Here is a 27,143-nt window from a genome sequence, read left to right on the forward strand (position 1 = left end):
CAAGACGATGCAGGTCTGGGGATGTCGCCCCGCGCAGCTTCAAATTTTGCCTTAACTGTTGAAATGCAACATTCTACCCCTCGTTTTAGAATTCAGACCTACGTGAGGCAGGAGGGATGTCCGATATGTGATACTGCGGTTATCACCAGAGTTCCCCCCTTACTGTAAGTACCCACAGAGGGGAATATGGCGGCGTAGTATAATACAGAGGAGTAGTTTGCTGCATTCACTATATGGCTCAGCGCACTTCTACATGGTCACCATGATATTCAACTCTGAACTAAAAGCATCCCCAGGGTTACCGAGAACTTCACTCTAATCTTGTGCCATGTAACCCATTGGTAGGACTCCGATTCAGGTAGAACTTTGGTAAAAGTTTGGCTTATCACGAACCCGAACTGAGCTATTAGCAAAGTACTGCCCAAAACAAGGGTGTAGTGGTTCGATTCACTGATCGCTGGTATAGAACATGGGCAAAGAGCCATAAAAGCCCCGTATAGCACACTGAGTATTCTGCAGAGCTTTCATGGCTCCTAGTGTCATCCACCACTTTTAGGGGTTCAGTTGATCTTCTGGTTCAGTTCAAACTAATTTGAACACAACCAAACTTTTTGCAAAGTTCAGCAAAAAGGCCAAACTGAACTTTTCAAAAAGTTCACCCAACACTATTCAACAGCGGTTTATCCATCTCTGGTAGGTAACTGCATTATTAACATCAGACGATGCATTATCACCACCTAGTGGTAGAGCTGCAGAATTGCACTGTAGGAGAAATTGTTCGGCATTTCTGTATCTTTTACCATGTAAAGCAGAGGTGTCAAACATATTTTCACAGAGAGGGACACCAGCGTTATGGGTGCTTCAAAAGGGCCGTTTATAAGGGCTCAATAGGTAAAATGAAAAAAGTTTAGCAAGGAGAGTGCAAATAAGGGAGATGGAATAAAAGCTCCACAGTGCCACCTATTGGAAGGTAGCATTCCTTCAAGGCAAAGTCAGACTATACAAGCCCTTGTAACAATGACCAGGAATTAAAAGCAAAGCCAGACTCCATGTACAGACAGCTGTTTCAGGCTATGAAACGTGCGCATTCACTGCATGAAGGTAGGAGAAATCTGTAGGACCTTCTTCAGTTTTCTTTGCACACATGAAAATGGGGTCAGAGCCGGGTAGAGGTGCGCCAGAGCTCAGAATCCAAGATGGCACCCACTCCTTGTGCTGGCACTGCCCCCTCTGCCAAGCGCTGGCTGCATGCTCTGGGAAAGTGCGAGAGCCGGTCCTTCTGGACCTCATCATGGGCCACAGAAATGAAGGGGCGGGCCAGATGTGGCCCGTGGGTTTTGAGTTTGAGACGTGATATAAAAGGAATCACTTTAATCCACTTTTCAATGTCCTTGCAAAAAAGAGAAGCCGCTGAAATTAGCAGTTTTCTAGTTTTGCGCGGCATCAACCGTGTTGGTTTCTGCTGTCGTTACACCAGCTTTAGGCTTCCTATCTAGAACTGTCCAATGCCCACTCTGCAATCTACCACCCTAGGTGCCAGAGGAGCATGTTCATGTAACCCCAATTGTCAGAGACCAGAAAGTGAATGGGAGCTGAGCTGCAGTACCAGACACAACCCACAGCGGTGCTGTTTTTGTAAGAAAGCAGTCGTGGTTTTCTAACCTTGGCAGCCCCTGTAATGACCGATCTCTGTAGGATTCTGTTCCCCGATGAGGAAATGACAGACAAACATCACATTTCCAAAAGATCTTACTGTGCGAGGAGAAAGCTCTACTTGTCCCTTTGCTTTACACTGCAGCTTTGCTTGCTCAGATTGACTGCAAGTAATTGGTGCATGTCGTCAGAGCAAACCACACCGACTAGTGATATAAGTAAGGGGCTGTAGTCTACATATGCTGAGGAAAGGAGTCACAATTAAGGGGGGGGGGGGGCTTTAAATTCTGCAGTAAACCCCCTTAGGTTTAGGGTAGACCAACACAAACATACTGTGCCTTACGTCAGATCCACCTTCACCCACGAACCTAGGTTCACCACTAGGCTGTAAAGGGGTTGTCCAGGTTTAGGAAAACATGGCTGCTTTCTTCCAAACACAGCGCTACCCTCGTTGATAAGATTGTGTGCGTTAATGGGAGCTGTGCTGCAATACCAGGCACGACCCCCGACAATGGTGGCGCTGTGTTTGGAAGAAAGCAATCACAGGTCAACCTGTTTATGGGAGAATGACTGAATTATCTGCAACTCAGGAGAGGCTGAAGTTATAGGTTGTGTGAGGAAAAAGTTCTGTGTGCCCCTCTGACAACACTTCCTGACCCAGACTCTGGCAGCTTTCTATACCAGCACCACCCAGAGCTGTTCTTTTATTTTCTCCCTTCTGGATGGCCGCCATGAGGTTCAGTGGGGCTGCTTGACACTTTTCTTCCCTTGTCCAGTTTAACGATGTAACAAATGTATCAGCTGCCACACCCGGGTGATACCTGTGTCCCATCTTTACATATGGCTGAGAGGGCGAGTTATTTTGTACACCTCTAGGATTGCTCTTTGTGATCGACGGGGCAATAAAGTTGGTTCAAATAATCTCGTTACAATTTTTGGCAAAAATTGGCAAAAAATGTCAGCGTGGTGCTTGGGGCAGGGGCCACAGGGGCGGTGGCTGCTGCCTTGCACTGCTGGAGTTCTAGGTTCAAATGTGACCTTAAGAATTAAGGCAAGGGCCTGCTACTTGGGATCCCTACCAATCAGATGATGCTCCAGCCTACTGGCAGAGCAGCAAAACCAGAAGGCTAAGAAGAGACTTTGTTTGCATTGAAGTCAATGGAAGCGATGCCTTCTAATACACCTACAGCTCCCCCTTGTGGTCAGAGCTGGAAGTGTAATAGAAGACATCACTCCCCTCGCTTCCAATGCTGGTAAAGCAGTCTATTACACTTCTAACTATGACTACCGATGTGGACATTCAGCCTGGTTGCACTAACAACAAGCAAGGTTAGCATGATTCAGAGTGGTTGACCCCCACCAATAAACTGTTAATGGACCCATCCTGAGTTTAGGTCATCAATACGAAATACCCCCTAGAAGTAGGGCCAGATAGAAGGTGCACCAACAGATAAGTGGGACCACACCGATGGTATATCATTACTAGTGGCCCCACCAAGTACTGGGGTTCACTAGAGGCAGGGGTTGGATGGTGAGTGTGCAAGAACAAGTTGCTGCTGGAAGAAGTCATCATGAAGGTCTGGGCTTGGATAGAGAAGAAAACAATCCTAATTGGCCCTCTTTGCATTGTTCAAAATGTAGGAGGTATAAATCACTGAGCTAACAGTGCTGCAAAGCAGAAAGTGTTGTCACAGGGAGATAAGCAATGCTAACAGCAGCTCGGGTGTCTCCTTCCTAGTGCATGGAGAAGGGGGTGTCATGGCGGGGGTACTGCAAGACCTAATCCTGTGCCAGCAGTACTCATTTGTGAACTTTGTCTTACTGTGAATCTAGTTCTGTGGTGTTTAGTGTTTCAGCTGCATTTGTAGAGAATCTTTACCTTGTGGGCACAAGAATCTCCTTCTATCTCCTTGGAGGCTGCAGCTGATTGCAGTACAGTGACTCAGCAGCACCCTCTGGTGGAGGCCTTGTTTACTGCCAGCTATAGGATTACCGTCCTACCTGAGAGCAACGAGAGGCCGAAAAACCTGACATTTTGTAACTGTAAATATCTGTTTATTGGGATTACAGCCGTGTTGCCCCGTGCGGCCGGCGTCTTTTCTAGGAGGGCTTTTCGTTAATGAGGTGCGCGGCGGCAGGACGTCCGGACACTTATTTCTGTAAAAAAATAAAAATTGTCAAAGTAACAAATGCGCCGGCTTCTTCATTTCAGAGTAACAATACGCACCGCGGCGCTGAGACACGGGCGCTAAAACCGTGCAAGCTAACATGTACCGGCACACGCAGTCACCATCCTGCAGGGGGCGTGTAAGCTTCACCGAGCGAAGACTGTTCATTAGTTGTTGGCCGGTACATCGTGCAGATGACCCCCGACGGGGTACTTTAATCCCGTAGTCACCTTCTCACAGAGCTCAAACAAAATATCGAATCCGATTGCCCGGGCTCAGCTGTTTGATGGCCGTGGATCGCAGCTATTTAACCTTTTACATGCTGGGGGCAATGTGGCTGCCACCTGCAAAAGGCTGAAAGAGGGAAGGGGCTCCCTCTGTCAATCATTGGGCCCCTACAATGTCATTGCAGGGTGTGATGCGGTGTTATGACACCCGGAGGCTTAAAGATGGCCTTTAGGTCTTCCATCGATGGAGGCCCATGAGACTCCACTGCATAGACTGATAATACACTGCAGTACTTAAGCGTAATATCGGGTTGAGTTTCACGGCTCTACATCGGGCACGGTCACAAACAAGGAGGTGGAGGAGTTGGCTGAAGGGCACAGAAGAGGAAGCACTACAAGCTCTGCTGGTCTGGATGCCATAATGGTCCCCCTCCACTGTTATAAACCCGATCCCCATCTGTTAAACTACAACTCCCAGCATGCCCTACAGCGGTGTCATTGACCCAGTAACACTATATGGGCACGCTGCCATCGTATCCGGCGGCACTAATAACCAGCAGGAGCTTCCAGCTGTAATACAGGTAAGGGAATAATAATTGCTGCCGTCCGCCTTGTCGTTATTACTGTGACCGACTAATCTCCAGCGCCTCCGCTCTCCTCACCCGCTGATTGTCGCCCGCTGATTGGCGCCCGCCTCGCCGCAATTACATTGTGACAATTGATTTCATAATAACATCTTATAAGAGGCCGCAGCGCTGATTAACGAACGATCAGCTTCCTGCTTTACCACCACAAGGCCGCCGCGACTCCCATCGCATCACAAAAACTTCTGCCACTTTCTTCAACTTTGTAGAAAGCTTTTGCCGTCTTCAAGATCCGTGCTTGTTGTCTGTGAATGGAAACATGAGCTTGTTTGTATCCAGACTATAAAACTGCATGCCGTTATGAGGAAGTAGATATAAAGGGTTACAATCGGGATGACCACCCCAAACCCCCATGGTCTCAAGACTGCGGGCTCCTGCATGCCTAGTGGTGGTTGAGCGCAGGCTCACTCACATCACTGTATGTGCCCCATGTATTACGCATATGTACAGGTGTATTTGCTGCATATATATTAAATCCACATAGCCTATATCGCTGTTTATTACGCACCCATATAGGGCATACTGCAGCTGTGAGGAGTCCAGTGAAGATCTCTTAGCACTGTGTAATATGTGGGCAACATAATACCGTGTAAATGAGCCCCAACTCCAGCAGGAGGCATGCACATACAGGGACCCCCAGGACCTCCATTCCAGGGATCAGCGGAGGGCCCAGTGGCCACGTCTCTCTCTTCTATAGGTGCCTAATTGTTTGGTGCAAATTACTATTGTCTGCCAACCCCAGCCATAAGATGCCAGTTATGCCAACATATTGGCACAGGGTGCTTCACTCAAAAGCGCCATCAGTAGTTCAACAATATTAGTGTTCTGGACAAGGATGCCCACCTCGCTTCTGGGGAGCGCAGAGTCATCACAGAAGTCACTGGAAGCCGCCACCGCAGACCTCCGGGCACTTATGGAAAAGGAGTACATGAGATACAAGCAAAAGGGCGGTGCGAGTGCAACACCCCGACAACTCACCACGTGGATGGACCTGTGAAATCACAGGTCACACGACTGATCCTAATCCACCATTCATCAGTCAATGTACCATCATCTACCACCAATCTTACAAGAGGATGAGTGATGGATGATCAAAGTAGAGAACTAATCATCAAAATCAACCATCCTCCATATTTAATAGTCATCCATCACACTCCATTCCATAGTCATCCACCACAATCAGCCATCATTATGTCATTACTAAATCAAGCATTATCATTGCTAGAGCAATATGGATTAGGGTCATTAATGATATTTCACCAATCCCCTTCCAACATGAACAGCGATCCACTAGAACCAATAATCATCATCCATAATCAATAGGATAATCACCAACCACCGTTTATATTCCATAATCAGCCTGAATTAAATGCCATTATAAATCAATAAAGGGCACCAAGGGTCATCAGTGACAACGCTATGTCAGTCATCCACTACAATAACCCAATCAATCTTCCATAATTATCCACCATCATTAATATTCATTGCCCGCCTTGCCCCTCCCCCGGCCTGCAAGCACTTTAAGGTGGATACAAAGGTGATTTTCGTGTACGATTTCCGTGCATTGCGCGGCGCAGACATCACACCTGATTATTTTAAACGGGTTTATTTAGAGGGGTCATTTTTCGGTCTAACCGCCCAAGATAGGACATGCTGCAATATTTCTACTTTTGGGCAACTCTGTTCCATAATCGCCCGTTAATTCCTATGGGAGGCAAGAACAAAAAACGCAAACAAATCGCATCGTCCTCTTATGTAAAGGTGACTCATGTGAGGGCAATGCCTTTTTTTCATTTTTATTACTGAAAAATGCAGTGTTTGCAGCTGCCAGAGGGGGGAGGAGAATGATTGGGAGCTTCCTGAGGACTATATTTACAGGCTCAAGTCAATCATTTGTATAGGTCAGACAAGTCTGTTTAGAACTAAACTTTATGCTATGTGTATGTTCAGGCCTTACTGACTCGGGGTGTCAGATTTGCAACATTGTTGATAAGGAGGAGACTGACTGGGATCTACAGTATATTCACAGCTACCAGAGGTAGGAGGAGACTGACTGGGATCTACAGTATATTCTCAGCTACCAGTCTCCTCCTACCTCTGGTAGCTGTGAATATACTGTAGATCCCAGTCAGTCTCCTCCTACCGCTGGTAGCTGAGAATATACTGTAGATCCCAGTCAGAGGTGGGAGGAGACTGTATTAGTGTATCTTGATGCCACCGGCAGAGTGGGTGGTGACAAGATACAGCGTTTTTGACATGCCAGCCACTTCCCCGTCAGGTCCTGGTAACAGTACCCAATAGACTGTAGGCAATAAACGGATAAATGGATCATGTGACACCACCCAGCAGCCCACCCACAACAGTGCAGATTAGCAGGGACCACAGAAAAAAAGAGCGATCATGAAAAAGGACGATTTTGTAGGTTCGTTGCCTTCCAGGTCGTTTCCTAAGAACTTCATTCATAGCATAAGCCTTTAAATGAACCCAATCAGTAGTAATGTGCTCCAGTGCCATCCTGTGGCCAAATAGTGCAACTACCAGAGGAGACCTATAAACCTCAGGCGTCGGCCGTCTGTTGCTGAATGCATATTTTATTATGGAAGGTACTGAGGTATTACGTTCTTAAAACACAAAGAAAAAAAATACAACAGTCTTCACAAGATCACAACGCAGCGATGAGCGGAGGGTAAGTGCTCCTACGGGCTACACCAGGGGGGCTAATGTGATGCTGCCTCTGGGGCCCGCAGGAGGCTGAACCACCTAAAAGCAAAAAAAAAAAAAAAATCTCCATTTTGGCCGCCGCCTCACTAGTGACAGGCAGTGATTTGGGGGATAGGGGGTCACTAGCTGCTGGAAGAGGAGGTCAATGCAGGATTAAGGAGACTCCATGTTCGGAGGAGAAAGACTCTGAAATTTTCGAGGGGCCGGAATGTTGTGACCGATTAACAAATGCAACCTTTAACCCTTTGCTGACAAGTGTCGGGGCGCTTAGCAAAAATAACCGGAATGGGGGGGGGGTAAGTCTTTTCCTCCCATGATAAATCATATCCGCAGCACTGGTGCCTTCTGGGAATTGGCCGGCCTGGACATTTTCCAGCGTAGATTTCCTGCTCATGTCAGATCCATCCTGTTACACATCCGGGCGCGGAAATATCCTCTTGAGGACACAGGAAGCAGTCCGGTCCGTTATCTCCGCCTCACCTGCACCTGCTTGTGTCCCATCCTGGGAAAACCACCGACATGTCAGCTAGGAATGTGGCCATCTGTGAAAATCCCCGACACCTGCAGTACACCCGTCCTGACAGGAGGTGGCGCTGTGTATCACCATACAATCAACTGCACTCAAACCAATTTTTTTTTTTTTTTTTGCGGGGGGGGGGGGGGGGGGGGGGGGGGGGGGGGGGGGGGGGGGTGCACATACTTACTTAGGAATGTAACTTAACCCCTTGGCTGCCAGAAGGGGTAGAAGGCACTGCTTTGGCAGGCAAAGTTGTAGTTTATTTTTTTCCGGATGCAAAGCAGATAGCGATAGCAGCCATTGTGAAGTCTCTTCCGTTAAGTTGTGAAATATTACGTTCAGCAGTTATGCATCTCCTTTAAGAAAGCTGGGTGCAAAACTAATACGGAGGTCACTGCAGCTTCCACCCTGCTTCCCTAGACTCCAGAATGGCAAGTCTGTGTAGGGTATAGGTGCAGAGGATGTAGGATGGCATGACTAGGTAGTTTAGTCATAGAGGAGCATGGAAAAGCTGGGTGATAAGGCCATATTGGTTGTGACCACCCAGCTTTCCCAGGACGACTCAAGATTCTTCTATTTACAGTTGATCTTGGTGGAAAATGCGGGCAAGGGGGGAGCACAAAAATGAGAAATGAACCACATTCTTTGGGATAGGGATAGTTACGACCACCAGGTGGGTGGAGACATGCTAAAAACTGGCTACTGAAAAGGTTAATATACAAAGAGGGATGTTTCACACTGGAATGGTGGATATGGTAAAATGTGCTGTGTGCTTCAACCAGTCCTGTATGCACAGCCTGAAATTACGGACCTGGCTCCGGCGGCTCCTTGTGTGAAAAGGGAGGGGAGGGGTGCGATCGAGTCTCTGAAGACCAACTTGGCTACAGTTTTTGGCTACAAATTAAAACCGTACGACCCCCCCTCCTCCTGCAAGATGAGAAAACACCGAAAATAAGAGGGCGTCCTGGTACCAAAAGTCTGAGATTCAGAGTTTCTTGGGTCTTCGGCCGACTTGATAATAGAAGTAGACGCTGACAAGAACGAACAGGAGGCAACTGCAGACGAGGATGGACGAGGCGACGCTCGTGGAGCCGCTTTCGATGACGGTCACCGTGGTAACTGCAAAAGAGAAGTTAAGTAGATTTAGTGACCAGCACTACGGATAAAGACTATCCCTACAGGCAGTGAGATTCCGATAGTCCGGCTCCAATGAATGGAGCCATTAATGTCCCAACGCAGTGGGATCGAATCACTTACTGCCCGGACAATTGGATGCCGGATTATCAGAATGTAGCGGTCAAGAAAAGGACAGATTAAGGCTTTCTTCAGACATGGCGTGAACACCACGCAATTTTCCGAAAGGGATTTCCATAAAGGCTGTGGCAGAAATCTGTGACATGATCAAGGAAGGCATTAGGGGCATTACTATAAGGCGGGCAGTATAGGAGGAGGGGCTTAGAATGTAAATGAGCACATGTCAACCAATTTAAGGAGGAAGAGATGTCCTCTTTCTCTCCCCCCCCCCCCCCCCCCCCCTCCCGAATATGTTGTCGCCAAGTACAACCATCTAATGTCACGGAATAAGTAAATTTGATAGTTTTGTTTTTTTCTGCACCCGAGACCAGCGCCACTTATGTCCACAGGCCTTGCCTGGTACTGCAGACCATCCCCATCAGATGAACCGCCTTCATTCCTTCTACCCCCGGGCAGCACTCACCGATGAGCTGTATACCGAAATAACACGCTTCCGTCAGCAGCGTCCACCGGATGATCACCTTCTCTGCCGTGTACATAGAATTCCATATAATTAAGGAGATACCTGCAAAACACACAGGGAGGTGCACAGTGGTCAGCGACTAGTAAGTGTTCTACAAGTCTTATAATCCCCCCCAGCCCGCACTCACTGAACAGGGCTCCGCCGTAGAGACGGGTGGAGGTCTTACTGCTCACGGTGCCGTTGTCAAACACAACTTCGTACAGCTGATCTGGAAAGGTGAGAGCCTGCGGGACAAAGGGAACAGGTGAGTGCCGAGGGTGGAGTGACCCCGCTGGTCGGTACAGCCTGACTGCATGCGGCACCTGCAACCACCCCACATCGGACATGGTTTTTCCACACTTTACGGGAAAAAAAATTGCTTGTGTGTAAATCCCACTTCAATGTGAGACTGTGGAAGGAGGTTAAAGCCTAAACAGATCTCGGTTCTCACTACTGTAACCGATAGGTGGCGCTGCTGAGATAAAGATCCACCCACTGAGCAGAGATGCTGTTAATGGGTTAATCCAGCGATACTATACATACACTGTCCTACCAGAAGTACTTGGACACCCGAGCAAGAATCACAAGTAGCATTTACTTCTATACCTTAATACTTAGTGGGGCTCCTTTGGCCCTAATGACATCAGATACTCTCTGTGGTATACTTTCTACTAATATCTGATACACTTCAGCTGGTATTTCCCTCCAATCATCCTGCAAATATCTGGCGAGTTCTCTCAAAGAAGATGGACACTGACAGATGTTCGCAGGATGAATGGAGGGAAATATCAGCTGAAGTGTAACAAGTGTTAGTAGAAAGTATGCCAGGGAGAGCATCTGATGTCAAAGGGGCCGAAGGAGCCCCACTAAGTAGTAACATATGGAAACATACTAGTTTTCATACTTGCTCAGGTGTCCAATTACTTTTGGTAGGACAGCGTCTAGAGAACAACAGAGGGTTGTTGGGATGCAGCAGAGCTCATCAGAAGAGAGGATACAGCAGACAGCTTCTTGTACCCCCCCCCTTTATTTTTTGCGTAAACCGATGTGCGAAAAGATCCTAATGACCGCGCCGTTCCACGGGGTTAATGGCATTTCCTCTACCATGACCCTGAGGTTTACAGCTACAACTAGGCACGTGAAGACTTCTACGTTGGGGTGGGCTGCGTCTGATCACCGTCAGGTGGGAGAGGTTCAGCACTGCATTTATAAGGAGTAGCAGCCATCCCTGCGAGAAGCGGCGCCTTTACCACAAATTAGTTTTGTAGCAATTTGTGGCCAGACGTCTTTCTTCCAGACCTCCACAGCCGAGAGGAACGAGGCTGAAAGAAGTAATTGGGGGACTTCTAGAAGGTCCATGATTGGCTGAGCCGAAGGATGGGCTCCCATAGTAGCAGAGACCGGGACCTGCAGTTCACTGCCAGCTGGGACTTGTAGTGTCATGACTGCTGGAGAGCCACCGCTATACAGGGACAAACCACTTCATGTCCTACACGGTAGTCATACACAGGGGGCGCCTATTCCCGCAAAACTGCCTGCAGACCATCAACAACACCCCATCACACGCAGCCTTGTCACCACTAGGGGTCACCTCCCTACTAACAAAAGCATCAGTCCTTTCTGAAATACTCTGTACTGCGGTGTCCATTCCAGTCACCTGATTGCCTTCAGGGTGCGGCCCATACACAAGTATATATGTACGATACAGGCAGCCTCACATCACAAGGTCCAGACACAAAGTGCAGGAACATCAGCTGTAAAGAAGTAACATGGAAGGATTGTGGACGGGACGAGGAATGCAATTACAGGCGTCTGGTCGGAGCTCCGGACACGGTCACCTCACTGACACAAATCGGCGTTCTGAAGAATTAGATTTCCCCTTACCCTGTCAGATAAACGTCCCCGTCGGTCTTCACTGTGGCGCTCAAATTCTATTCCTAGGGTCAATGGGCTTTACGTGTATTACAATGAATCATTGTAGAATACAAGTTCTGCAGGTCTTTAATACACTTTAGTGCAATTCCTTGCAGTTCTCAAGATCTCTGCTTGCCGTCAGTGAATTCGAATAGCCTGAGCCTGTAACCGAGTACAGACCTCCGCTGATAGCTTGTTACAACTAGCCGATCTACAGTTTACTCCAGACCGATACATTGTAACCACCAGGTAGGACAGGAGCCAATATAGTGCAGCCCGGCGCAGTGCAACGTGATGTGACAGGTTCCACAAGTGGGCAGCCGCCCGCAGCTCCGGGGTCTTCGTAGGTGCAGATCTCAGGTGTGATGGACCTCTCCACCACATCCCATAAATGCTCCATTGGACTCGTGCAGACGGCACCATAGGAACGCTCCAGCATGCTCCTTGGACAAATTCTGGACAACTTGGGCCCGATGGCAGGGTGCATTATCCTGCTGGAATATCCCATCATTTTGGGGTATATGAAGACCATGAGGGGCTGCAAATGGTCACCAAGCAGTGTAATGTAGAGGGCACCGGTCAATGATGGGTTTAGTCAGCCAGTGGGCCCAACCCATACAGTAGGAACACACCATACTCCAGTATGGAGCCACCACCAGCCTTGCTGGCATCTGTGGTCCGTGGCTTCATGGGGTCTACATCACACATAAACCCAACCATCAGTCTGAAACAATTGGTACTGTCACTCATTGGACCACAACACATGCTGTCAGTCCTGTAGGGTCCAGTTAGTAATGTCACAAGACCAGGTGGGGCGCTGTGCCCAGTGTTTGGTTGATAAGAGTCCTCTGGTGGTCTTCTGCCTCTACATCCCATGGAAGCAACAGAATGCTGCGCTGACCTGCGGGATACGTGTGGGGGGTCTCCTGCATTGTATGTGATTTCTGCCGGAGTTGCTTGTCTATTCGCACGGACAATCCTAGACAGACCCCGCTGGTCGCCACTGTGGCTGGTAATACCCTCTACGTTATTTTCCCGGTGCACACATGACACTGAATCAAGGAATATTAAATAGCCGCACAACTTCAGCAATGGAACATGCCATCCGTCTGGCGCCCACCATTACGCATCGTTCCAACTCTACGCTTCGCCATGAGCACGCTGGACGGTGTTCAACCTCAACGTATGCAGAGGGAGGCATCCCTGAGGTTACCCCACCTTAAAATGTATTTACACACTGCTATCCCATGACTTTTGGCATGTCCATGTAGAAGACGGTCTAGACTGGATAGTGTTTTACCCAACCCGCAGCGGTGAGACGTTCTCCGTCTGTTCGGGAGTTTTCAGCAAGAACTTTACCATTCGCCGGCAGCAAAAATCTTGCAAACGGCGAGGAATTGAAACACGAACTAGATTAGAAAATCGCAGAACGTGTCATCATACGATTGTGTCCGCTCCCCCATATGGCGCCTTCGCTCCTCCTTATTACAAACTCCCTTTAAGACTTTTATAAATGCTGCCAAGAAACCCGGCCGACATTTTGCTTCACTTGTCCGCTAACCCCCAGCAGGTTCTGAGAGACGGCGACAACCCAGATTTGCGCTTAGACGCCCGCGGCGCAGCTGGCACACAGGAAAGAGGGTTGTTTGATGCCAGATCACTGGGATCTGAAGTGAATTATTCAGCAGCGGCCCCGGGGCCCGGTTCCTCTTCTGTCCTCCGAGAGGTCTTCATTTTGAAAGTCATCAAAAAGCTCCAGAAACTACTGTAGATCCCACAATCCTCTGCTCTACGTTCTATTAACCCCTTCAAGACCAGAGAGCTTATCGTTCACTGCAGGGCAGGCTTACTCAGAGTAACTGCACTTTTCTCAAACTTTTCATATGTCAGACCAGCATGTCAAAAGTTTAGATCAGTGGGGCTCCTGCTGCTAACACCCCGCTGATCACTCGTAGGCGGCAGCGGGTGCAGCGCTGCCGCCTGCGGCTGTCTTCGTTGCTTACCAGCTTCTCTCAGTAGCTGAAGACCGATGCATACAGGTCTATAGAAGATGTCTGTAGACCTCAGTAGATGAAGAAGGGATCACAGAGCAGTGAGCAAGCAGCGAAGACAGTTGAAGGGTGAGCGCTGCAGCCGCCTCCTCCTAGCGATCGGCGGGGCGTCAGCAGCAGGACAACCACTGACGTTTTTGACCTGTCACGCTCACATGCCAAAAGTTTGAAGAAAAAAAAAAAAAAAAAACCACCACATTGCGCCATTGTTTGTGGATTCTGTTTTTACAGCATTCATGGTGCAATAATAATGTGCGCGGTATTCTGCGGATCAGAACAATTCCGGCAACAAAGCTTTCTTCAATATTAAACAAATATATCTGCTCCCCGCTGCCGTATTCTCTGACCCATACGTCTTAGGGTTTTCTCTTTACATTTTGGGGTGCACACAACTTCTCATTAGTTATTCTACTTTTTGTGGGAGACCAATTTACTCTCCCAAAGGAAAAAAAAAAAAAGTGACATTTTACGCCCCGTTCATATAGTGGAGCACGGCTTGGATTCTTCCGGGTGGATTCCGCCAAAAAAGAAAAACGCGGCAGATTTGTGCAGCAGCCATGCAACTGTAAAGCCGCGGAGCCGCACGCCGATTTAGTCCTTTTCAAGAGGCAAGTCCACATGCAGAACGCCCGATGCCGATTCAATGGGAAATCAAGAGGCGATGCAGCATATTGGACTTTTTAATGTTAGTCCATTAAAGGGATTCGGTCATCAGATTCGTGCTTCCTGAAGCATGGGCAGCATGAACCCAGGACAGGGACGCCCCGGTGGGTGCTTCACTCTGACAGACACACATGCATTTTGACTTTTAGTGTTTCTAAGTCTAAAAAAAAAACAAAAAAAAAAAAAAACACTTTTATCTTTTTTTGCTTCTGTGTCCCTCTTGGTGCTGCTCAAGATCTCTGGACAGAATCAGTCTCCTCCCCCCTCTGGCAGCTAACATAGTCCATTTTTACTACCTCTGTAGAAGTCTTCTCAGCTATACAACCATGTATTACAGAGGCTGCCCTTTCCTGACAAGCAGGAAGACATTTGTATTGGCTGCCCAGCAGTGCGCAGAAGGTCGCTATGCAGATCTCTGGCTGTTGGCGGTGACTGAGCACGTCTCCCCCAGCACACTATATACTGTGACCACTAGGGGGAGCCGCACTAAGTAAATAAGTAAGTAGCGGAACTCTTTCTGGAAACATTATGATCTATACAATAAATGTGATACTTGATGGCAGGACGAGTGCGGTAGAGAATACTGGGGCCATTCCAGCTCCCAGAGGTCCTGCAAGGACAAGCCGTCTAGTGGTTAAGCACTATGGAATCTGGGATGCATCACTGCCATTAAAGGAGTAGTCCAAGGTTAGCGAAACATGGCAGCTTTCTTCCAAACAGCACCACCCTTGTCTGTGGGTTGTGCCTGGTATTACAGCTCAGCTCCTCAAATGGAACCGAGCTGCAATACCAGACAGCCTACGGACAGGCACAATGCAGTTTTTGCGAGCGCGCAGATCCTCTAATCCTGGGCGACCGCTTTAAGGAGTCTTCTAAAGCCGCGCGAGACCCCATGTGTGCTGGAACAGCCGCCATACTAGTAATCTCGCTTTTGCAGATATGTACGGCTCAATAGAATTCTTTAGAGAACTCGAATGAAGACTATGACTCATCCGAAGAGACTGCGCCAGCAAAGCCGGCATTCATACAGAGACGGTGGAGCAAAGTATGTGCCCCCTCCTCCCTACCACTCCTAACATCCCATTCATAAAGGTCTTTGACCATAAGGAGGGGAGACGACAGTACGGGGAGGGGGGGGGGGGGGCGGCTCTCCGCTCGGTCGCTCTATGGAACAGAACAAAAAACACTCAGACTAAAAATCAAATTTTAGAGATAAAGTTGAATAATCCAAAATCAAACAATAAGTAGCAAAATGTATCAAAGGGAGCGCAGAACAGCGGGAGGAGCGGCGAACCAGGAGCACAATGTGTGCGATAGAATCCGGGGAGAACATCCAGATAGAGGCGGCTTCAATGGGCTTTATTATCCAATCAAGTGACTCATATAACCCGCCAATCCCTTCAAGAGGCGCCGAGTCACAGGAGAGCGGCTGAAGTTAGAGGGCATCACTGATCTTGCCAACGTGGGGTAATACCCATGTGCCACTTGCCCTATAGCTTTTTTTTGCCCTGCCTCATTAAGGCACACGTACGATCAGTGAAGCCAGCTCTATTAGATCGGGCTCACACAGGTAGAATGAGTTGCGGAGTCCGGAATAGCCTTTCGCGATAAGACGCAGCATTGAGAGACGCTTTTTTGATTTTTTGTTCACACGCGAATATGAATAGTGTATTCCGCAAGTGGAGGAAAAAAAAAAATTTGATTCCGCATGGAAGGCCCTCATTGAAGTCAATAGACGTGATTGTTCGTCGCCCACTAACATTACGCATGAGCGGCGGAAACGCTCGCAAGTTCAAAGGAAAACTAGATGGAAAAGCCGTAATGCCGGCTGCGATCTTCGGCAATCACCACAATTACTTTCCATGCACAATGGCAGGTCTGCCGCAGCAGAAATCCGGAACCGACCCGTTTGTGCGAGCCCGGCCTTGGTCACATGGTGCATACCGCCACTGAGTTTTCTGTGCAGAACCCACCTAGAAAACTGCAGCAGGGATCAGCGGCTATTCTACCGTGGTTTTTGCCGCAGATCAGTTTGCGGATTTAGCCCTGTGAAATGGGCAATACACGCGTGTGGCATTTCCAAAGGATTTCTATGCGGAGCCGCGTGAATTGACATGTAACGTTTTGCTCGGAGGCTCAGGATTCTGCATTGTCCCTCCCCTATGCTTTACACTGCAGCTCTTTTTCAGATTGGCTGCTGTGCATTCGCAGAAGCTCAACATGACGTCCGTACACGGAGCAGCTTATTGCTATTGCAGACGCTACTGTATTACTGGACATAAACTGATGAAAATGGACCTCAATGGGGAAATCGGGACCACCAATATAATTCGTTCCACCCTCATAGCCATTCAGTCTTCCTAGATTTCAGACATAGAATCTGCTTGATTAAAAGGTTTCGTCCGAAATTTGAAAAAAAAAAAAAAAAGCCTGTCTCCCAGAAACAGTGCCACTCCTGTGCGTAGGTTTTATCTGGTATTGCAGCTTACAATAATTCATTTGATAGCCCTGTTAAACAGGTTGTCCCACTTCTGTCTGTTTTGCTGCAGGAAACAGTCAGCGCCGTACATTGCGCACTGGCCCAAGTTCATACGGCAGGCTGAGTCCTACTCACTTCAATAGGACTCAACCTGCACTACCAACCTGAGCCACTGAATAATGTGCGGCGCTGTCAGTCTTCCTGCAGCAAAACAGCTAAAAAAAGTGGGACAACCCTTCTAAAGAGCAAAGCATAAAGCAATGATTAGGCAGTTTTGCAATTCTGGAGAGATTCCGTAAAGAAAACTGCTGAATAGAAGAGAAATAAAAGCAAAATTTCGGTTTACGCCCGAGACAAGTCACAACTCACCATTACAGCGATTGCGGTGAACATCGCAGCAGAAAGGAACTGCCATACCCTGAAATGGAAAAAAAAAAAAAAAAAGTTCCAAATTACTTAAAAAGTAGCAGATCGCGAAAAGTTTACACCCTGCAAAACAATTTGTGGCCAGCAGGTGTCAGTGTTGAGTTTACAAGTGAGAAATGCAAATTCTGGATTAAGATTAGTAAATTTTGGCCAAATTTAAAACGTTGATTTGACGTAATTGCAATAGTGGATCTAAACAATCCGTGTGCCGACATCGTGCTGGAATCTGTGGTTTCACAATAGCTGGGCGGCCCGCGGGCGCCGATTACTGCTTCAGTTGTGCTTCGGTTTATCCTGAAGTCATTTGCAGAACCCAGAAACTAATTGTAATATGACATAACGTTATAATCCGGGGAGGAAGCCTCGGGGGATCGGCGTCGCTCCTTACATAACACAGCGACTCGATTGGATATAAATAGCATTGGGCTCGTTTTTCAGATAAATCCGAGCGCGGCGGGCGCACAATGGACGCCTTTCATACAGATCTCTATGATCTTTATAAACTGCGTCTGAACTCCAGAGTTTAGCCCTCCCTTGTCTCAGTATAGGGGAAGTCCAATTAAGAAAACCCACATTTCTATATAAAACAGAGAATTCTGCATTAATAGCAGGGAAGGGGGTCCTATAGACCATCTTAAATGTATTATCCAGAGTGGCTACAAAGCTCATCTCACTCAGGAGGACCCGGCCCATGTGACATACAACAGATTTCAATAGGAACTACATGTGTAATACTGAATGTCACCTGTGGAGGAGCTGCAGGGAAACTGAACATTTGCTGCTAAGTTCCATCATAGAGAAGAGTTAGAGACCTCCAGCGATCAACTGCGATCAGTGTATCATAGAGGGATCCATCCAACAAAGTGGACAATCCCTTTAAAGCTAAAACAGAACATCTCAATTGCCTAGTCAACCTTTTCTAGCTTCCAGTTTACATATAGAATTATTACACAAAGTCACCTAGTTAAAGGGGTTTCCTTAGAAAATAGTATAGATGACCGATCCTCGGGACAGATCAATAGTATTTTCCCTGGAATACCCCTTTAATACATTACATTGGAGCGTTTTAGCATACACCCAACTTTAAAACAATGAAAAGAGGGACAAATTTTAATGTCATAGTGTAGCAAGTTTTCCAACTGGTCACACCCCTTTAATCCAAGACACACTTTTTATGCCCCTCCCTCACAGTAACCATATACCTCTAAATAGTCAGATAAGAGCTCTACACAGTGATGGCAGTTACAGTGCAGCTGCTTCCAGCGATCACTGGCGATGTCATCCCTGATAGACCATGTTTTTTTTTGCCTTCATTCTCTTTGGGCCCAGACCGCCATGAAACCTGCTGTCAGCAATGATTCTTCTGTACACACTCTTCCAATCCTGGCACTATGCCTAGTGTCCTACTCAGTAACAACCTCCTAGTTATACTGGCCCCCTCTGTAACTCCACTTAGTGACCCCTCTTATAGTACCCCCACTTCACTAACTACTTTCATCTACATGAGCAAGAGAGAAAAAGGAGGAGTGGAGCCGTCCCAACAGAGGTCGGTGCGGTAGGAAGGCGTTTATTCTTGTCCTAGTTGGATGTCTTGATGGTTGGAATGACACGTGTTAAGTGCATGAAATACCCAGGAAACGTACAATCCTTCGTGGAAAAATATAGCATGGAACGGTGGAGAACAAAAAGCTGGGATTAAGGAGCGACCCTTCGATAAACACACACAAACATGGCTGGATAAGTTTCTCCGTTTTTATTGATACCAGTTTGAAAAAGGTGTTTTGAGGCAACGCTTCATCAGTAGTGCTGGGGAGGGTATACATCTATAAGGAACACGGGAGGGTAGGGGGAGACATGAAGGGAGGTGGTGCAGGTGATGTCAAGACTGCCTGGCACCTTCAGACCACGCACGCATGTGGACTTGGGTATGTCAGAGGCTGGTTGGTGCATTAGGGGGGATAGGTGCTGTTGACGTGGAGAACGAGCGCTGCCTGCTGCTATGGGACCAAGCGTGGGGATAGAAGAAGAGTCGGAATAGCGAGGGTTGTAGTTGTAATATGAAGTATGTAGGTCTTACAATAAACCGCGGAATAACGAAAAACTCATCTGAAATGAAAACAGTAAATTATAAAATAATTGAGAAGGCATGAAGGGAGGGGGAGCTAAAACGGCAAGGGAGCAAGGGGTTAAATATAAAGTGCGGAGCGCGGACATGATAAATAATTGAATGGGAATACATGATTAACAGGACGGGTAAGAGGAGGAATAAATTACTGAGTGGGGACAGACCAGGGGGTGATGTGTGGAAACTGAGTAGGGATGACAACTGAGTGGTACCGCTAAGAACATTTGGGGTGGGGATGCGGGGAGATGGCGGCAGGGACGGGGATGTTTGATGCAGAGTAGATGAACTGTTGTGAGGATTGTAAATGGGTGCGGAAGAGACGGGGGGGGGGGGGGGGTATGTATTAATATGAAGGCAATGACTGGGAAATACGCAACTGTTGGGGAAAATACATATTTGCGCTGAAATATGTTTTTTTAGCTCAGTCTTTTGTTCCCTCCATGTTACCTATAACCCAAGTCTTCCCTTACCCTCCCATTTCCGTATAGAGGTATAGTGTATCCAGCATTGTGCTTCTTTGAAACGCGTTTTAAGCCGGTAGCAATAAAAATGGAGACATTTATCCGACTATTTGTGTAGGTTCATCAAAGTGTCGCGCCTTATTCCCAAATTTTCGTGCTCCACCATTCCATCCTTTCATCTACAGTAAAGGCAGCCGGCTCACCCGCTGGTCCTGGCCGCTCTTTGCACACAGACCGTATAACTTCACTCCTCCGTATCCCCCAGTGCCATCACTAGCCAGAACCGTGTGCTGCCAGGACCTGCGGGCGATGGCTGCCGATACAATAGCGGGACAGCTGCCCGAATCCAGGACTGTCCTGTCGAACCTTAGATGGTTGGGACCACTGCTTTTAGATCATCCCAGAATGCAAATCAAGATGAGTAGACCCTGAAAGAGCTAGGGATGCTGGGATTTTTGAACTCAGATTTGCTAACCAAATAGGGGACTGACCTTTAAATTAAAGAGGTTCTCCACTTGGACAATTCCTACCTGCTAGAAGGGTCAGACGTTAATAAACTAATCACAAGTTTCCCTTTGCTTAAGCTGCCTCAGCAATGAGCTGGGAGGTTTGGGAAAGCCTGGCAAAAAGTACTCAATTTGCCTGCAGCACCTCCACAGGGCAAGTGTAGCATTACACAATGGTTATTCACGTCAATGGGTTGTCTGTAAAGCGGGACAGGTCCTGTAGATAAAGATGCGGTTTGTAACTGCCCTCCCCAATATCCAAAAGATGAACTAGAACAGAGGAGCCCCAACTATTAACATGGGTTTTTGAAGTGGATGACCCCTTTAAGGCAAGGATCTTGTCCTTAGTCAACAGGGATGCTTGGTGAGGGGGGTGGGGAGGGGGATTTGGCCAACAGTACATGTCAGAAGACAACTTGCGTCTTGAGACTGGGGGTGTCCCATCACGAATGGCGTGGCGGTCGCATATGCATATGGCTGCTCCATTCACTTCAAGGGGTGTGTTGGAGATCGCAAAGGTCAAGCGCTCAGCAAGGTTATGGTCCTTGCAGACCAGTCGAACTTCCCAGTGCTCAGCGAGTCACTCACTTCCTAAAAAGTGTTGAAAAGTTACCCCTTTCCTACGGATATTGGCTTCTAGAAAACAGATATGACCACCAGTTGCTAAGAGGCGGTCACCCAGCTGTCCTAGAATGCCGAATAGCCCAGCATTAGCCATAGATGTATACCCAGTGCCCGCGTCGCTGACTCCACAGGTAGGTTCTTACCTCAGACCCAGAGGTTCCCGTACAGCAAATTTGATTTCATTTCCTAGAACTTGGCTGATCTGCAGAGGAGAGACAAAAAGGGTTAAGATTTCCACCCTATTAATATCTTATAAGAAGGACAACGAGGGGGATTGTTAGAAGTACTTGGCAGGGACTGCGCCATTTTCATTATCCAGATTATCGGCCTCTTCAGCCAATCACCATCACAATGATTTCAATCGCTGTACTTAAAACCCTCGGCCGCCCGTGCCGCGGAACGCAGGAAGCGGCCACTTTATCTTCATGCCAAGGAGTTTTACTTCACGGGCAGCACAATATAAATACTTAAACGCAGTCATTACAAGACTGCCAGCGCACTACCAGGGATGGGATGGTGCCTGCACGCCTTAAGGGGTTAAAAACAAAAACACTTCAGTGATGGAATTCATTCCGACAGCGTCTGAGGAGATCCAGAGTAAAAAGGCAGCGTGGAGATGAGCGAGAGGAACCTGATGGGGAAGCGCCATTGGAGCAGAAAATCCTACCTTCAGGGACGGTCTAGAGAGGAGTGGGTGATGGGGCGGTCTGGCGATGAGAAGACAAAAGGCTAATGTAAAAGCAAGGGGTGAGGAGCAGCCCGAGGCTGTGCCAACCAGCTACAGTCAAACAGCTGAGAGGATTAGTGGGGGAAATCGCTGTATAAACTTGGCGCCAACAGCAGCTTAAAGGGGAATGACATGTTGTAGCTTATAAAATAGGTCAGCGAGCCGGCAGCAGGGAGAGGCATAGAGAACCTCCGTTTCGTGAGCCGAGCAACAGAAGAATCATTAGGGGGAGTTTTAGCACCTAAATCAAAATCAGCAACACGGCAAAAGATGCCGATTGCAAGTCATGGGTGGATCAGTTTGCCCATTTCTAGCTGCATGGCATGCCTAACATTGGCATATACATTTTATAACATACGAACATATCCCAGCTTTAGAAGTTTTCTCCGCTACATAGACGACGTTTATCTGAAATCAGGGGTGGAGGGTTTCTATAATGTGACATTTCATGTTTAACTTCCTCTGCAATATATAAAAACAGACCTGAGAATGGGAGAAGGCATCAGTACCCTCTACCACCCTACCGGTAGTGCCAGAGGACGGGCAGGCTCGCTACTGTTGTCATCCAACTTAGAATAGAAGTGCTCACTGAAATAGTGCAGGAGAGAAAAGGCGAGCTGGAAGGGTGCCTTTACATGGGGGGACTGCATAAGTGCCCGACAGCCATCCCAAGACTTGCCGCTCCTGTGCTTTCAGAGGAGCAATAGTCATTTAGTGATTGGAGGCGGAGGGTGCAGACATCAATTCTGGCCGTCCGCCTCCATTCACAGTGAACAGGCAGATCATAGATAAAACAACTGCCTGTTTACACTGAGCAAGAACTCTCACTAGTCGCTCTATTTCAGGTGAACTGAAACACTACGGAGCGCTTTCACTCTCAGTACCCCATCGGGTCCCGTATTTGCATTAGAGACCACTGGTGTAAAAAAAAAAAAATACACCCAAACAACAATTTTGTTTTGGCCAATAGTTGGCCTGTGTAAAGGCCCCCTCAGCAGTACCTACAGGTTTGAGAAGGGATACATTGGGGCCAGTTCTGCCACTGGCACATCGCCCTTATTTTAAGGCTAAAGAATAGTTGACCCCAATGTAAAGGTAAACAGATGGGGAACGCACACTGATCCCTACGGGCATTACAAGGTTTATGGACGAGATGCTAATAAGCTGCCCTCTTTGGAGGCGGCAGTAGAGGGCGCAACTGTCTGGCGGTTATGGGCATCTGTAGGGCATTATGCTTCCCAACCAAGGTTGCAATAATGAATCATGTGAGTGATGTATGTGTCCGAACAGAAGAGATGAGGCCAATACTCTCAAAGGGGATCAGCTTTGAAACACCAAAATGCCTAGTTTCTAATGCGATGTCCCCCCTCGGCTCTGTTGAAAGGGTATATCTTATGTAGTCCCTTGCAGCCAAGTAATAGAAGGTCACATGACTCAGTTTTAGCCTTTTAAAAGGGGTTGTACAGAATTAAACAAAAACATGGCTGCAGACGTCTCCAAACAGCATGAGGCTGGTGTTACAGCTCAGCTCGATTTGAAAAGACTAGAGCTGCAACACCAGACTAAACCTGTGGGTAGGGGTGGCGCTGCTTTCGGAAGACAAACAGCCATGTTTTTATTTTTTTAATTCTGTGCACCCTTTTAACCCCTTCCCGCTCCAGGACGTAAGGGTACTTCCCACAAATGTACGTACTCTTACGTCATGTGGATAGCGCAAGATCAAAAGAGATCTCGCGCTATCGGAAGCAGGAGTCGGCTGTCACTGATAGCCGGCCTGCCGGTGCAACAACAGGGGTGCAACAACAGGGGTGCAACAACAGGGGTGCAACAACAGGGGTGCAACAACAGGGGTGCATCGGAGAAGCGAACCCTGCTGTTAACCCCATCCTTGCTGCCATCTATGTAGATCGCGGCATGAGAAGGGTTCACAGAGGGAGCGCATGCTCTGATTACATTGGACTCTCAATGTAATCAGAGAGCCCGGCTGGTTGCCATGGTAACAGGACACCACCTACTACCTATGATCGCTGGCACGAGCGGCGTTCTGGCTCCGCCCCCTTCTAAGCGTCATCGCGTAGCTCCGCCCCATCCCGTGTGCCGATTCCAGACAATCAGGAGGCTGGAATCGGCACACGTGACGGGGCGGAGCTACGTGATGACGCATAGAAGGGGCGGAGCCAGAACGCCGCTGCTGCCGGACAGACCCGAAGGCAGAAGACCCTTCTGCGCAAGCGCGTCTAATCGGGCGATTAGACGCTGAAGTTAGACGGAGCCATGGAGACGAGGACGCCAACAACGGAGCAGGTAAGTGAATAACTTCTGTATGGCTCATATTTAATGCACAATGTACATTACAAAGTGCATTAATATGGCCATACAGAAGTGTATAACCCCACTTGCTGCCGCGGGACAACCCTTTAATCTATGTAAATGGCCATTAATGATCAGGCGGAGTCTTGCTTATAAGGCAGGGGGTGGAGAACACTTTCTAGTTCTAACTGGCCCTCTGGGACCATTTTGTGGGTGGAGCCAGTCCTAGCGATGTGTTCTCTTTAAGGGCACGTTTACATCGGGAGGAGATTCTGCATCCAAAACCGTCAGTCTTCAGCGGGCGCCGACTGCCAAAGGCTTCGGGGGTGAGCGCTGTAGCTGCTACAGTCAGCGCGGGCACACAGTTGATTTGGAGTCTAAATCCATACCAACGCTGAAGATTGATGGTTTTGAATGGTGAAATGCTGCAGGATTTGCGCGGCGGACATGGCACAGCATTTCCACCCGTGTAAACATACCCTAAAGGTAGGTCTGCGATTCCCCTACAAAATAACTACCCGCACTGACACGCGCGCACTCACCTTGGACCTGTGCACCTCCCCGTCGTCATCCTCTCCCCCCACACCGAGGATCTTGCGTGTCTTCAGTCGGCTCACAAGATCGGTCTGGCTGTGCTTTTTCATTAACGGTGGAGGCGACTTGGCCGCCATTGTCAAGGCTGTCGGTCTCTCTTCAACTAGCAGCGGTCCTGCGGAAACACAAAGTTACGTGACGTCAGTGCCTTGAGAAAGCGAAAACACTCCTTTTAAAAAGTGGACCTTTTACACCAAATCGTTCTGCACAATCAGTGGAATTTGGCGCTACAGAATTCTGCACCCAAACCTCGTGGATTGTGATGCCGGATTACCAGAAGAATTCTGCCATTTTTTATTTCAGCATCAGCCTCCATATATCAGAAGTGCAGATTCTGGTGCCCAACTTTCTGCAGGATGGCAAACTCTGCTGTGCCCTGTGTAGCAAAGCCGCCCGTGTGAAAGGTCCCCAATTGTTCCATTCCATTAGTTCAGCAGTTGATACTCCGGATGTCCTGCCAAACCGGCATGCAGCACCCAGTCCCGTGCCGGGGGAGCAGCGATATATACTATATACGCACACATACATACAGAACAGCGTCCAGAAGTTTGAGATGTCCAATAATCCGGCACATCCTGAGGATGCCAAATTATTGGACCCGGGGACACTTCCTGACAACAACCATTATTTAGCTGATGAATAATCGTTCGCTCATCGCTGATTGGCTGCAGCTCTACGCGGGTCAGCGATCAGGAAAAAAATAAATCTGTTTCCGTAAATGCTCTCGCCCAATAATCAGCTATGAAGAGGGCCCTTAAAGGGGTTCTACCAAAATACAGTTATTCCCTATTCACAGGATAAGGGACAACTTCGTGATCAGTAGGATCAGTCCGCCAGGTAATCCCCCCGATCCCCGCGGCAATGAGGCAGCATCAGCACCACCGATCCCTTCACTTCAACGACTGCATCGGAAACTGCCAAATAGGCACGCCACGATCCCCGGCGCAGTCATTACAGTGAATGGAGCGCAGCGCGGTTGTACGAAAGCCACTTCATTCATGCAGGGAGTGTCAGGACCTTGATGGGCAGCGATCGCAGCGGTCGGACCCTCACTGAAAATTTCATTCCTAGCCTATGGACAGGGGGGGGGGGGGGACTTTACATTTTGGTACAGCGCCTTTAAGGGCGTCTTCACACGTCACTGATTTGCTGCAGATTTTGGGGCCACTCTGCAGCAGATTCCACCCTTTCAACTGAATACAAATAGATGGGGTGAAATGTGCTGCAGATCTGCGACCCCAAGAAACATGTAGAGAACTAGTCATCGTGTGTGAAGCCTTCTGGAATCGGTTCTGTTGGCTTCTTAAAGGGGAACTGCTCTTCATTCCACCATCAGCTTGCTGGGGATACAGAACTGAAGCCGGGCTCACATGAGCGTATCCTGTGCACGGACACCGCTGTAACCATCTCCCATAGGCAGCCATGTTACCACTCACACGAATGGCGCAAGAGACACACACAAGGAAAATTGCAGCGGGCCCCATCTTGGTGCGCTTTACACATGCATACACGCTAAACTAGTACATGGCAACGAGCGGCATGCAGCAGATACCCAATGTCATTGCGTATAACTCACCACCCTGGAGATACGGTCGTGTGAGCCTGGCCCAATACTTCTCACAGCTGAGGGTTTGCTACAATTGAATCCAGTCTAGACAATCAGTGACTCCAAACTGCTACAATGTAACGAGAGAGCCTTGTGCTGCGGATGTATTATTCTCACTGATTATCCAGACTGGATACAATGTAACAAACCCTCGGCTGTGAGAAGTATACCAGGAGAGGCTTCTAGGTGGGGCTGTCAGCGGGGGGCAGAGTTCTCCTAGGACTTGTACACGTACGGCCGTCGATCTCACGCTGCGGCCGGTAAGGAATGTTTTTGTGGGGAGCGTCTCGGTTCCTGCCAAATTCAACATGGACCGACTCCATCCCCTCCAGCGAGAACAGACGGGTATTGTTGGAGAAGTTCTGTATCTGTCATCCTATCACAATAAATGATTCGCCGCGATGCTACCGGCGCCATTGATGGCTGAGGCAATATTGGGAAAGACAGAGATTCGTACCATCACCAGCCTGAGCCTCGGCACGTAGTCCGAAAGCAGCGCAGCTCCATACAAGTCAGCGGGACTGAAGCAGCTAGACCAGGTACAGCACTGTGCCCGGTGGGCACCGAGGAGGCCGCGGCGCTCGCCCGAGCACTGACGTCACGGCAATCAGCTGATCGACTCATTTCAAGCGGTGGATCTCCACCAGTCAACTACTGATGACCCATCCTGGGACCACACCACCATTAGTTTAGTCCCGGAAACCCCCTTTTAGGGCAGATTTTCCACGAGGGGGAAAAAAAAAAAAAAAGGAAAAAACACACATTTGGTGCAAATTTGTAGATTTTTTTTCTCCCCCCCTGCAGAAACTCCAAGTGTGAACGGTAACATACAGACCATTCAGGAGGGCAGAATTCAGGAGCCGGGGACAGCTGGGTGCCTCTAATTGCAGCCTTACTGGTTTAAGCATCTTATCAAATTAACCAATATACCTAATTCTGCAACTCTTCAGGAGTACGGGATAAAGCTAGAG

The 27,143-nt window shown here is 48.4% G+C and overlaps 1 protein-coding gene across 2 annotated transcripts in view; it reads right to left on the minus strand.

The window, feature by feature from the left end:
* Positions 1-8,099: 8,099 nt before the first annotated feature.
* TP53I11 (tumor protein p53 inducible protein 11) overlaps positions 8,100-27,143 on the minus strand; it is a 48,396-nt gene continuing 29,352 nt past the window's right edge. For both annotated transcript variants that reach the window (XM_066583474.1, XM_066583476.1), the window contains exons 2-7: positions 24,515-24,681; positions 21,079-21,137; positions 17,163-17,211; positions 9,835-9,931; positions 9,648-9,749; positions 8,100-9,049 (exon numbers count right to left, since the gene is read on the minus strand). In XM_066583474.1, coding sequence (XP_066439571.1) covers positions 8,916-9,049; positions 9,648-9,749; positions 9,835-9,931; positions 17,163-17,211; positions 21,079-21,137; positions 24,515-24,643 — 570 coding nt within the window. In that variant the 5' untranslated portion in view covers positions 24,644-24,681 and the 3' untranslated portion in view covers positions 8,100-8,915. The remainder of the gene's footprint in view (positions 9,050-9,647; positions 9,750-9,834; positions 9,932-17,162; positions 17,212-21,078; positions 21,138-24,514; positions 24,682-27,143) is intronic.

The sequence above is a fragment of the Eleutherodactylus coqui genome, chromosome 11, assembly GCF_035609145.1.
Source record: "Eleutherodactylus coqui strain aEleCoq1 chromosome 11, aEleCoq1.hap1, whole genome shotgun sequence".
In the NCBI taxonomy this organism is placed as follows: domain Eukaryota; kingdom Metazoa; phylum Chordata; class Amphibia; order Anura; family Eleutherodactylidae; genus Eleutherodactylus; species Eleutherodactylus coqui.